We start from the raw sequence: 12847 nt of genomic DNA on the forward strand, positions 1-12847 counted from the left end.
CCTTCCAGCCACTTGCCGGTGTTTATGATGCCACCATCTGGTTACTGCCAGCATCCCTTGTCGGACATGTAGCCCCGGCCTCCTTGCCGGCCAGTTCCGACTGCCGCCGACCGGTTTTACGGCAATCGGCGCCGCCTGTTCCAGCGATTTTCTGTCGTTTCTCGTCATTTTTCGGCATATTTTTAGCAATTTATACTGGCCCGTTTTCCCAGTCCAAATTTCACCCAGGTTTGAGTTATTTTGACATGGTTTTCCAGTTTTCTCCAAGTCGTTTCATAGCTCAAACAATTTTATTATTATTGGTGACCACCCGCACCAATGGATGGTTTTTACCACCCAAATTGTTTGGTATTCAACTGCTTCAATACCATGTTTTTCCAACTTTTAAGTTGAAGAATGTAGTTATATTGCCATGTGATATATTCGATGAGATTGTCATTTGTTTTAATCCCCCCTCTTACAATATCCTATGACGTATTGTCTAGAGAAGTTCACCGCGTTGTTGACTCTCTTAATTTTATTTTGAGCATGTCCCACCGTGAAATCGAGTGTCCTGCTAATTGCGTAACCACCCACACTGTCCTACGGCATAGGTAGTTAATCTATGGATCTCGTGCGGAGATTGTGTTCTATATCTTCGTGCCTTGCTAAGTTTTAAAAGGCCATACATGCCAATGATGAATTTTCATCTTGATATTTGTGTTAAGAATAGAGAGGAATAAATCTATCAGATTTCATTGAAATTAGCTTTTCAAGCTTAGACAATAGCTTTGTTACTCTAGAGACATAGCTTTGCTTACCTACAGTAGTAGCTTTATGTAACTCAAGATTCTTTGAAGCATGGGTTCAGTTTTGTTGTCTTTTCGGTTTTGACATGATCATTTTTGGTCATTTTGAACGAGATATGATGATTCGAGTTCTTTGAAATTCACATAATCATCTATTTTTCATGTTCACGGAGCGATTGGATGATCACCTCACCCGTGCTCCACACGGTGAGGCCGTGCCTATACGTGCCATGCACGGTGAAGCCGAGCCTGCCCCTCTCGGCGGCTCCATGGCATTCAGGCCATCGGTGGTGGCATCCCCTCTTTCACATGAGCTTGTGATACCTCCCATGTTTTCTAATGCCTCCATAGCAATCTCTGATGCCCATTGCTCATTTCGCAAAGCTTGTTCTGTTGATATATTTCAAAGAAGTCCTTATTTACTAAGGCTCTAACCGAGAACATTTCATTCTTACAAAGTATTGAATGTGACATCAGTGGACCCTATCTAACCGAATGCGGACATTTTTTGGTATTTTTATGGTATAGGTTAAGAGCTTTGACGTGTTGGTCACACATCGCTTTGCTTTCCACATTGAACGTTGCATTTGCTAAAGTTTTTATCTATGATCATCATACTAAGGACTGATCACCCTTCCCATCCTCTCGAATATATTTGATTGGATACTGTTGGAGAGTTCACCTCCACGACTTTGATGATTTCGTTTTGCATGTCTACTGGGGTCGTCGTTGAACATATTATTCCTCATGTTCATTCACTGCACGACCTAGCGAAGCTTGAACTTAGTTATGGGTACTAACCTGCCAAATTTTGCATGATGATATGTAATGATGTTGCATGCAGCGACACTTATTCATTTCAGACCCACAACTCACCAAGTGTTTAGTGCGTACCAGATGGTTACTGGATACGATCCCAACGTTCTTTTCACTAACGCCTATTTGCTTACGTTGTTTATGTGCCTCTCTTCTACTAATCTCAATGGGTCAACGTGAAACGATTAAGTATTTTTGTTGGTTATGATTTATGAATCACCAACACTTGTCCGCTATTTCTAATCTACATTCGTTGATCTCTATCCTGCGATATTAGCATACGGTCACTTTGTTGAGACATACTTCCTGTCGTTAGGGGAGATATGAAATGCTCCCATTTCGGTTATAACGCCAGGAATTGACGTGGTGTGGCACTATGTCTCATTAAGATCCCTCACTACTCAAAGTGAGCAAAAGTGTAACTCATTATCAACCTCCAGAAAAGTCAAAGATAGTAAATGACTTTACCTATATTGCGAAAGTGATGAGATCACACATAAAAAAGTTGTGATGTGCCGGTCAGGTTGGAACTCTCAGAATATGGGAGAATTTCATATGACCTGGTCCTAGCACCGTTGGCACCATCCCTGACAGTTGTGGTGTTGTCGACGCTTGTGGTATTGTCGACGCTTGTGGTATTGCATCACAAAACAAGGGCGGTAAACGCAAAGATGGACTAGTAAGGGTCATAGCTTCGGTCATGACTCCTAACTAGATGAGGGGGAGACCATTATTCTCTGGAATCAAAACCAGAAAGAAGCAAGGTGCGTAGGCACAAGTATTTCACCCATCATCAAGAGATATTCTCTAAACATGTGTATCAACTAAAGTTTCTGTGGGACGCTACAAACTCCTTTTGTTGATGTTAGAGAAGAATAGAAATCTCACGAATTGATCGTATACAACGCGTGCGTGTGTTTAATGGATTGATCTCCCATGATTGATGATGTATTCGCTTATGCTCTTATTCCGTTGTAAAGCATCAACGATGAGCAACTTGACCGAAGTGGAAAGAATCAATACAGGCTGAACTAGACTTGTTATGTTGGTCGTTGTTCGTAAGTGTAATGAGAAAGATGAAGACATGCAATATTTGCAGAACTTATGGCGCAAAGATTGTCTCATTATCCTAGTATTGACTACGATGAGTTATATTATCTCGTTATGGACATAATTGCTTTCCCGTACTTGATCAGTAGTAGTGTCCATGAAAACTGATTTGCAGCATATGATAGTGGTTATTGCATATCTGTAAAGGGATCTTGACGCAGATATGAGAGTGCCCGAGGGACTTTAAATGCCTCCAGACCACGGAGAGCTTATGTAATCAGATTGCGACGTTCGAGAGAACGTAGTACAATCGGTTGCAAGAACTCATACTCATATGTGTTCATATGAAAGCTAATTCTTGATTCTCAATTCCGTCTAAGTATAGATGATGAAGAGATGCAATGAGCTATAGATTCATATATGTAAGTGTTGTTGGGACACTATTGCTTTCATTATGACATAATTAACTCTGCGCCTATGCCTATATATATAGGCCCCCATATCATTCAATAATACACAATTTCCATCCTGCATCAATTTCTAGTTATAATAGTAGAGATGGTTCTATATACAAAAATAGAAATAATCCAAGACATGCATGCGGGTATGTATTGTATGTGTATCTATATATTGAATACATTCATCTGGCATGCAATAAAAACAACATTATAATTAATGGCAGGTGATCCTCTATTTCTAATTCTCTATTTCCTTCCCTATTCTATAATTAATTTCTTACATGTGTCGTGCCACCTAGGACAAGTGATGACTGTTCAACCCTATTAACGTTTTTGTTTTTTTTTCTTCTTTTCTTTTCTTCACTTATTTAAAAAAGAAAAACCTGGTCTTCAGTCTCTCCTGTATCATGTCGTCGTCTGACTCGTCTCCTTCGTCTGCTCACAAAGGAAGGACCTCACACCAGAAATTCTCAAACACCTCTATAGGCTTCCCAGTATACAGCTGACTGTAGAATTCAGTGAAGGATTACAACTTCTTTGTGACTCTATCAAGATACATAAAGTTAATGTAGAACTGCCATAGGAAGTAGAAAAATTAACCATGAAATATTTATTTTCTTGGATTCGTACTAATTTGATCAAGGAGACTCCGTGAGACCTAGAGTTCTTGATAGAAAATTCGGGTCATCTTCCAAATTCTCTAACCTAAGACCGAAACTTATTGAAGACAATAACCAATAATAATACAAGCGAACACAAGAATTAACGAGGTTCGGTCAAAAACAATTGACATACGTCCTCCGGATGGTGATGGTGGATCTACTAAACAAGAAGAAGATTACAACTGAAGATTCAGTTCTTCCACACTCTTAAATAATATCTCTCCTCACAACCTAAATTATCACAATAGAGAACTCTCTAAATCACCCAATCTTTCAAAGTTTGTAACTCTCTAGATATCTGAACTCTCAATTGATCCACACCTAAAACTACCTTTCTAAGGTCCTATTTATAGGATCACATTCATAAGACTTATACGAGGATTATGATTCATAATAGGAATTCTAGATACATTAGAATAGCTTACCCAAATCCTTCAAAAGTAATGAATTCAAAACATATAAGGAATCAGTTTTGAGCTGCAATCCTAACAATTTCCACATCGGCTCAAAAACTCCAACTTTCCACTAAACGCAAGCTTCTCTTGGTCTTCTCAACGAGCCACGATCACCACCACACCCCAATGCGCCTCTCGGCGCCTCAACAACAAGACGAGTTAGCCAAGTTTGAGAAACACTCAAACTTCGCCCTTGGACAATAACACTTTCTCTCAAACACGCATAGCGCAACCACTTGCATGCAATCCAAGTCTTCATCGAAGTTACCAAACCTAATGGGGAGCGTCCTTCAATGGTTCATACAACTCACCTCGAGTAACATTTCTCTGAACAAATTCTCCAGCGTGAATGGTACATTCTCTAGATGCATCACGCTTAGAACACCAAATTTGCTCCTCAACTTTCTCACTCTTCCGAAATAGGTGACTTCTCAATTATGGAATATGGATGAGCTAGCATATCTCCACCACAAACTTGTATCGGGATCCTTATGGGTCTACCTCCCTTTAAGGACTGCTGCAATATTGGTTGCTCTTGAAACTTTACCCTCCTAGAAGCAAATTTTGTTCTTCCATATTCACTATTGGTCATCTCCCTTGAATGCCAATAAGAACCAAGATTGCCAATCTTTCCACCTTGAACAAAACTTTCATCGGAACCAACAATTCCACCTCGAATAAACTCCCTTCTAAACGATAAAAACCTTTTACCTTCTTACTCTTCATCACTACGAGTGCTCCTTTCACAACTTTCAGATTTCCATCTTGGCCAAAAATCTTGTGGCCTTTTGAATCCAAAGTTCCAACAAATACCGAATTCCTATCAAACTTAGGAACATGAAGAACATTCTCTAAAGTCCTCACTGATCCATCATGTACCTTAATTTTGACTGTTCTAACACTTGTGACTTTGTAGGTTTGTGCAATCCCTATTGGGACACATTTGTTCAGAACAACCAGTATCCAAAATCCACTCATCTTATGATTTCTCTAAACATGATGTGACCATGAGTGCATCACCAAATATTCTCCATCAGCTTCACTCGCCACTGTAGCAGTGGTAGCCCTCTTCAACTTCAATTTTGGACAATTGTATCGAATATGCCCAAAATTATAACAGTAAAAGCACTTCTTATCTTTGTCTCTATCTGGATCTCTAAAATTTCTCGATTTTGATCTACCATGATTCGAACCCTCCTTTCCACTAGATCTTCCTCTTAATACCAAAACATATATAGTTGTAGATGACTCTTCTTCCTCTTAGACTCCTCACTCAAAAGGGTATCACGAACTTTCGGTGTAGACCAACTTTTTTTCCCAACTGAACTGCAAATAGAGTTGACAATAACATCTCAACTATTTGGCATGGAGGGCAGCAATACCAACGCCTTAAGGTGATCTTCAAATTTGATATCCACAGTGGCCAATTGTTTGACAATATCGCAAACTGTTGCTTGTTGTTTTTGCATAGAGCCTCCTCTATTCCTCTTCATTGAAAAAAAAATTTCTCAATAAATGCACTTGTTCGACAACACTTGGCTTCTCATATATATCTGCCATAATGTCCATTATCTCCTTGGTAGTTTTCAGATTTATCACATCACGTCAAATCTCATTTGATAGCGATAGTCGAATAGCTCCTATAGCTTGAGCATCAAGCTCATCCCAAGCATCTTGTTCCTTGTCCTTTGGCTTAACTCCTTTCAAAGGCTTCGACAGTTTCTTCATATTCAGATAGTCAATTATCCGAGACCTCCACATAACAAAGTCATGCCCATGAAACTTGTTAACCCTCGTCTTGACGTCTTCAATCCCCATCTTTCCTCTAGCTCACGGACCTTGCACTCGATACCGATTGATAGGAAATTGGGGTCACCTTCCAAACTCCCTAGTCCAAGACCGAAACTGATTGAAGACAATAACCAATACTAATACAAGCGAACACATGACTTAATGAGGCTCAGTCAAAAAACAGTTGACCTACGTCCTCTAGTGATGTGATGGTGGATCCATTAAATAAGAAGAAGATTACAGCTGAAGAACAATTTGGTTCTTCTACTCTTAAATAATCTCTCTCCTCACAACCTAAATTCTTACAGTAGAGAACTCTCTAAATCACCAAATCTCTCAAAGCTTGTAACTCTCTAGATATCTGAACTCTCAACCGATCCACACCTAAAACTACCTTTCTAAGGTCGTATTTATAGGATCACATTCGCCAGACTTATACGAGGATTATGTTTCATAACATGAATCCTAAACTTTCATTTCTAAGGAAAACTCTAAGAATCCTAGATACACTAGAATGACTTACTCAAATCCTTTAGAAGTAACGAATCCAAAACAGACAAGGAATCAGTCTTGAGCCGCAATCCTAACAGTTCTAGCACTTGTCAATGATTGTGACTAGGAGCTTACTGGTCAACTTGATACAACATTAGAGCAGAAGGATATGGTATTTTCATTTCAACCTTGCACGGGGGATAGTACATCTGCATCAATATTGTATCTCTAGCTAACTCATGAAGGCATACCTTGCTAGCTAGCCAACCCTCTTCGAAACTATCCTTCCCTGAATTTTCCCTGAATGTACTCAGCTATGTGATCCCTCTCCTGATTGTAGTGATAACAAACTCAGATCTTGAAGAATGACAATTCCTATAATAACTTTTACTATATGGAATTACTTCACTATTTTTATTCCATGCATGAAATCCCTTATCAATGACATCCCAAAAGCGAACTCCAAACAACCCAAAAGGTTCCGGGAAAAACAACATGGAACCAGACATCGCATAAGCCTTCGCCAACTACAGCTGTCAAGGTTCTTCACCCATGAGCAAATTTGAAAACCCATATTGGCTTCACGAATTGAAAACTCAGATTCATGTAATTTTGTTTTGGGTTAATTCATATGAATATATTTGTATGCTGTTGTAGATGAGTAGCTAGTCGAAATTCCATATGAATCTAATATGGCCTGGGGAGTAGGATCTTTTTCATTTCGTTTATGTGGAAGCACAATTTGATTATTTTTTTCTTCAATAAAACAGAATTGTAAATGGAAGTAGATATAGCTATTAGGTTGCTTAGGTGGCAGGACATAAATTGATTAGGGAATAGGGAAGATATTAGAGAAATGAGTATAGAGGATTAGGTGCCATAATTAATTATATATCGCCAAAAATGACAGCACTAATATTAATAAACTAATTAAATACAGAACCAGCTGCTGTCTATGGCTATATATGTGCTCGATCCTTGTTTTCTGATATATACAACTATATTGAGAGTAGATCAATATGGAAAGGCTAAACAGCTTTAGACACATTAACCAAAAATGGTCAAATGGAAAGCATTCCAACGAGCTACTCCAAGCTCAAGCCCACATATGGAATCACATCTTCAGCTTCATAAACTCTATGTCCCTTAAATCTGCAATTCAACTAGGTATACCAGATGCTATCAACAAACATGGTCGCCCTATGACCCTTTCTGAGCTCACATCTACCTTACCAATCCACCCAACCAAATCCCACAGCGTCCACCGCCTCATGCGAATATTGGTTCACTCTGGCTTCTTCGATAAGAAACAGCTGAGTGAAACTGAAGGGGAAGGTTATACGCTTACTGATGCCTCCCAGCTCCTTCTGAAGGATCACCCCTTGAGCGTAACCCCCTTCTTAAACGCCATGCTCGACCCTGCTTTGACCAAGCCATGGCATTACTTGAGCACTTGGTTCCAAAACGATGACCCTACGCCATTTGACACAGCACATGGCATGACGTTTTGGGATTACGGGAACCATCAGCCAAGTATTGCTCATTTCTTCAACGATGCCATGGCTAGCGACGCTCGTTTAGTCACCAACGTGGTAATTGACGAGTGCAAAGGGGTGTTTGAGGGATTAGATTCATTGGTTGATGTTGGAGGTGGTACAGGAACTGTGGCCAAGGCCATTGCTGATGCATTCCCACATATTGACTGCACTGTACTTGATCTCCCACATGTTGTGGCTGACCTGCAACGAAGTAAGAACTTGAAATACATCGGAGGTGACATGTTCCAGGCAGTTCCTCCTGCAGATGCAGTTTTACTCAAGGTAATTTTCAGATATAATTTTGGCCTACAAAAGTTTGGATATTATTTTGTATATATATATATATATATATATGCTATTCTACTTACGAGTATTATTACTCTTGGCAACTATATTTAAGACGAACACGAGATTGACGATCACTTCTCTCTAATGCACTAATCAATTAACCAATATAAAACTCTAGACAAAGACCAAATCGGTACTTCTAATCTATCTATATCAATGTTTTAAAAAACTCATCTCAAGGTTCGCCTGAGGCTTATAAAGCTTAAAGCTACTTACATAACGACTCTATTATTCAGTCTGGACACCGAGACTTGCCTTTTACGCCTTATGTTAAGTTTTTTTTTACGCATTTTATGCATTTTACTATGTCTTAGAAAATAATATTTTTAAGTATATTTTTATATTTATTTATATAATGTGTTTAATTTGATGAAAACTATCTAAAACATTTGGATTATGAATTTTATTATATCTAAATGCAATAAATTAGTAAGTTCTTATGTATATTTGTTCTTTTTGTATGTGTATAATTATATATTTACACATTTAACTACTAATTTTTTATAACATAAGGCTTACGCCTTATGCGCCTCAAGTTCTAAGACTCAAGGCTCTCAAGAAAACGCCTTAGGGTACGCATTCGCTTTTTAAAACATTGATCTATATATCTTTTGAGCAGTGGATATTGCACGACTGGAATGATGAAGAATGTGTCAAAATACTTGAGCGATCGAAAGAGGCAATTACAGGCAATGGCAAGAAAGGTAAGGTGATTATTATAGATATGATGATGGAGAACCAGAAAGGGGATGAGGAATCAATTGAAACACAGTTGTTCTTCGACATGCTGATGATGGCCCTCGTCACAGGAAAAGAAAGGAACGAGAAAGAATGGGCTAAGCTCTTCACTGATAGCGGTTTCAGTGATTATAAGATAACTCCCATTTTGGGTTTAAGGTCTCTCATTGAGGTTTATCCTTGATAAATATGTATGACAGTGTGTAAAATGTAAAGCCAAAGGCGCTACCTGGCTGGCTACCTCAGAAAATAATGTAGTACGTACTGTTTTTTCTCTATAAAAAAATAAAATATTTCATTGCTTGTTATATCAGGGAATTCCCTAGTTTTCTGATCAAAGAAACAATGATTGAAGGAAGAATTATGAAATCTGTAATATATGAAACTTGTGGGAATTCAAGCAGAATTGTTGTATAAATTGTCTTGTTTTCTTTCCTATTTTAGAAAAATTATAGGGAGTTTTTTAAAGCCAGTGACAAGATCGAGATTATGGTTTCAAATTACTACGATCTTCTTCTGTAATCTTTTTCACATGGGGGTGTGGACGTGGCAGATGTTTGAGGATTATAAGAGGGCTCACCCTCAGGTTATCACAAGGAAGAACAAACCAAAGTCAAAATGGGTTTGTTCCCCCAGTGGCGACCTCAGGATTAATGTTGATGGCGCTTTCTTAATGGAACATGGATCAGGTGGTGTTCGGTGTCGTGGCTAGGGATGAGACTGGACATGTAAGATAGCCTATTGTCACGTCTCGTTTTCGGGAGTGTAAATCGTGGGCGTTGCTGGTTATAAGAACATCAGGCATATGTGGGATCTGCTCTAAGATTGAAAGTGTGGGAGATATATGGCTGCTCCTTCTAACGGGTTCAGACATGCTGACCCGGTTCAATTCAAAGAGCTTGTTGCTAGTCGAGGACTTAACATTGAAGAAAGGAGTTGGCCGCCCTACACACAGGTTGGGGTCTGGAGCCGATCCTCTGATGAGCCTAAAGACAGAGCGAAACCAGTGTATTGCCCCGTTGTATAAGGCTGGCTCCATGGGGATGGAGCGCCGCATGGACTAAGTTTGGCAGCTGAATGGTTAGGTCCGTGAAAAGTGGTATCAGAGCCGCCTCAACATCGTTGTCGTTGTGTTCGCCAAGCGCTCACATGTGTCGATGTGTCCCCAAGATACGGGGGGCTCCGCGGGGGAGTCGAGTAGGCAGGGTTGCCTCTAGGGGGAGGAACAGACGAGAGGATACGTGGCAAAGTCCAGGACGAGAGATCCGGCACGAAGTCATTGTTGGGCGATCTTTGGGAACTCCTTTTTGTAGCTCTAGGCATCGCGGGCGTACAAGGGATACGCGTGCCGCAAGTGGGGATGCCGTGTATGAGGACGTACACCAAGTTTGGTGGGGGAGGATATCACGTCCCGTTTTCGGGAGTGTCAATCGTGGGCGTCGCTAGTTATAAGAACATCAAGCATATGTGTCATATGTGCTCTACGATTGAAAATGTGGGAGATATATGGCTGCTCCTTCTAAGGGGTTCAGACATGCCGACCCGGTTCAATTCGGAGAGCTTGTTGCTAGTCGGGGACTTAACGTCGAAGAAAGGAGTTGGCCGCTCTACACACAGGTTGGGGTCTGGAGCTGATCCCCTGATGAGCCCAAAGGCAGGGTGAAACCAGTGCATTGCCCCGTTGGATAAGGCTGGCTCCATGGGGATAGAGTGCCGCATGGACCAAGTGTGGCAGCCGAATGGCTAGGTCCGTGATACTATGCAGTGTTACTGCATAAGAGAACTAAGGTTATATTTTACATCAATGAACAAGCTTAGAATTTCATATTAAGAGTTATATATATTTACCTTCACTTATATTTTGATATAATCGATTATGTAATAAGAGTTGGTTAGCATTTGTTTGAATTTGAATTCAAACAGTAAAATCATTAGGACACAGATTGGATTAAGACAGGAAGTTATTTGACAGTTCTTTGATGGAAGGAGCTGTTGAGTTACTTTCATGAAACTGTCATAGATAGTTATTCATGACAACAGCCTTTTAATCCAATTCGATCCCTTCTAGAGCAAAAACTGATTCTCATTCATTTTGTCCCATCAAACAAAACTGAGAGTGTTAATAAGTGAATCTAGGAGAAGATCGACATGGATTCAAACAACAAAATGTCAAGTTAGTAATTTGCTATATGCATTTGATCTTTTATCTGACATAGCTACATGCATAGTTACATAGTTTATATTCGTAGTTACAGTTGGTATTAGAGCAACTATGCTCAGATATTAGATTGATTTTCATGTGCAATTTAGTTTTGTCAAATGTTTTCTGGGATTATGATATGCATGTCAATGAAGTTTTACGAATCTATAAATGCTTATATGATCTTCTCATATACATGAATATTGCTGATATATATGCCTGCAAGAGAAAATAGATAAATGATTCAACATACTAATACATGTTTCATGAAATACAAAATGCTGCCACAATAGCTATGTATGATTGATACATATATATTAGATTAAGTTACAATCTTTCTGATATAGACTGAAACTAATATATAGTTCAGTGCTAACACATTAACCAAAATATATGTTAAGTTGAAAGACCAAGAAAGATCATAAAACATGAAAATTTGGAATGAGATTTGACTGCCATAGCGGGTAAGTCTCTTAACCTTTTTTTAGTTGTATATCATATAGACATTCATGCATTACACCAGAGATAAGTGTATCACACATGATACCAAAATCTTGAAAATGTTTATGCAATTCTATTTATATTATGACATTCATTACAAGTTATTTCTACATGATTTAACATTTGAGATGTGCATTTGTATATTTAGTATTCAGTAAAACTGAAAATACATATGCAAATAAAGATTTCATATATGACTGACTTAAGTTCAAAATTCATTACAGCCATGAATTTTCCTCTCAATATCAACCAGTATCAAAAGCTCAATGGGTTGAACTATATGGAATGGATGGCTGACATAGAACTCAATTTGGCAATGTTGGACATTGATCAAGTATTGAAGCAAGATCCACCCACTGAACCTGCTGCAAATGCTTCTAAGGACCAGAAGGAGAAGAATGAAAAGTGGCTGAAACATAACAAGATGGCACTGATGTGTATAAAGAAAAGTATGAATGATGTTGTCAAGGGTGGTATACCAAATTCTGAATATGCTAAGGAGTACTACAACTCAATTGTTGAAAAGTACAAGAGATATGACAAAGCTGAGTAGAGTAGGCTGATGAATAAACTGACTGGGATGAAATACAATGGCACTGGAAGAATAAGAGAGTACATCATGCATGGATCAAACCTTGCTGAAAAGCTGAGGGGCATGAAGATGACTATTGATGAGTCTTTTCTGGTAACTTTGCCTTTGAATTCATTCCCTAATGAATAGTCATCTCAAAAGCCTCTATAACACACATGAAGAAAATTGGAGCCTTAATAAGCTAATCTCCATATGTGTGGAGGAAGAAGAGGATAAGATAAAAGGGGAAAAACTGTGAGTATCAATTACATTGACAAGTCTAGGAAGCACTTTGGAAACAAACATTTTGGAAAGAAACATTTTGGAAATAGGAATGGTGCATCAAGTTCTGGCACCAAACATGATCTGAACAAAGGCAAATTTGTTGCCATGAATAATGGAGCAATAAAATGCTTCTTCTGTAAGAAGTCTGGTCATT

At 39.0% G+C, this 12847-nt stretch overlaps 1 protein-coding gene and 1 pseudogene across 1 annotated transcript; both read left to right on the plus strand.

Annotated features, from left to right (window-relative positions):
* Positions 1-1018: 1018 nt before the first annotated feature.
* LOC126797012 (ubiquitin-related modifier 1 homolog 2-like) lies at positions 1019-6716 on the plus strand (annotated as a pseudogene).
* Positions 6717-7528: 812 nt separating this feature from the next.
* On the plus strand, positions 7529-9444 carry LOC126798152 (probable O-methyltransferase 3). Its single transcript, XM_050525009.1, has 2 exons — positions 7529-8332; positions 9018-9444. Exons 1-2 carry the CDS (start codon positions 7532-7534, stop codon positions 9318-9320), a joined length of 1104 nt encoding a protein of 367 aa, XP_050380966.1. The 5' UTR covers positions 7529-7531; the 3' UTR covers positions 9321-9444.
* Positions 9445-12847: the final 3403 nt, after the last annotated feature.

This window comes from Argentina anserina, chromosome 6 (genome assembly GCF_933775445.1).
Source record: "Argentina anserina chromosome 6, drPotAnse1.1, whole genome shotgun sequence".
NCBI classification, from domain to species: Eukaryota; Viridiplantae; Streptophyta; class Magnoliopsida; order Rosales; family Rosaceae; genus Argentina; species Argentina anserina.

Bases quoted from the DNA above. Each gene is read 5' to 3' on its own strand.
- LOC126798152 (XM_050525009.1), top strand. From the start codon at position 7,532: ATGGAAAGGCTAAACAGCTTTAGACACATTAACCAAAAATGGTCAAAT. The intron at 8,333-9,017 runs GTAATTTTCAGA...TCTTTTGAGCAG, and splicing joins CAGATGCAGTTTTACTCAAG to TGGATATTGCACGACTGGAA.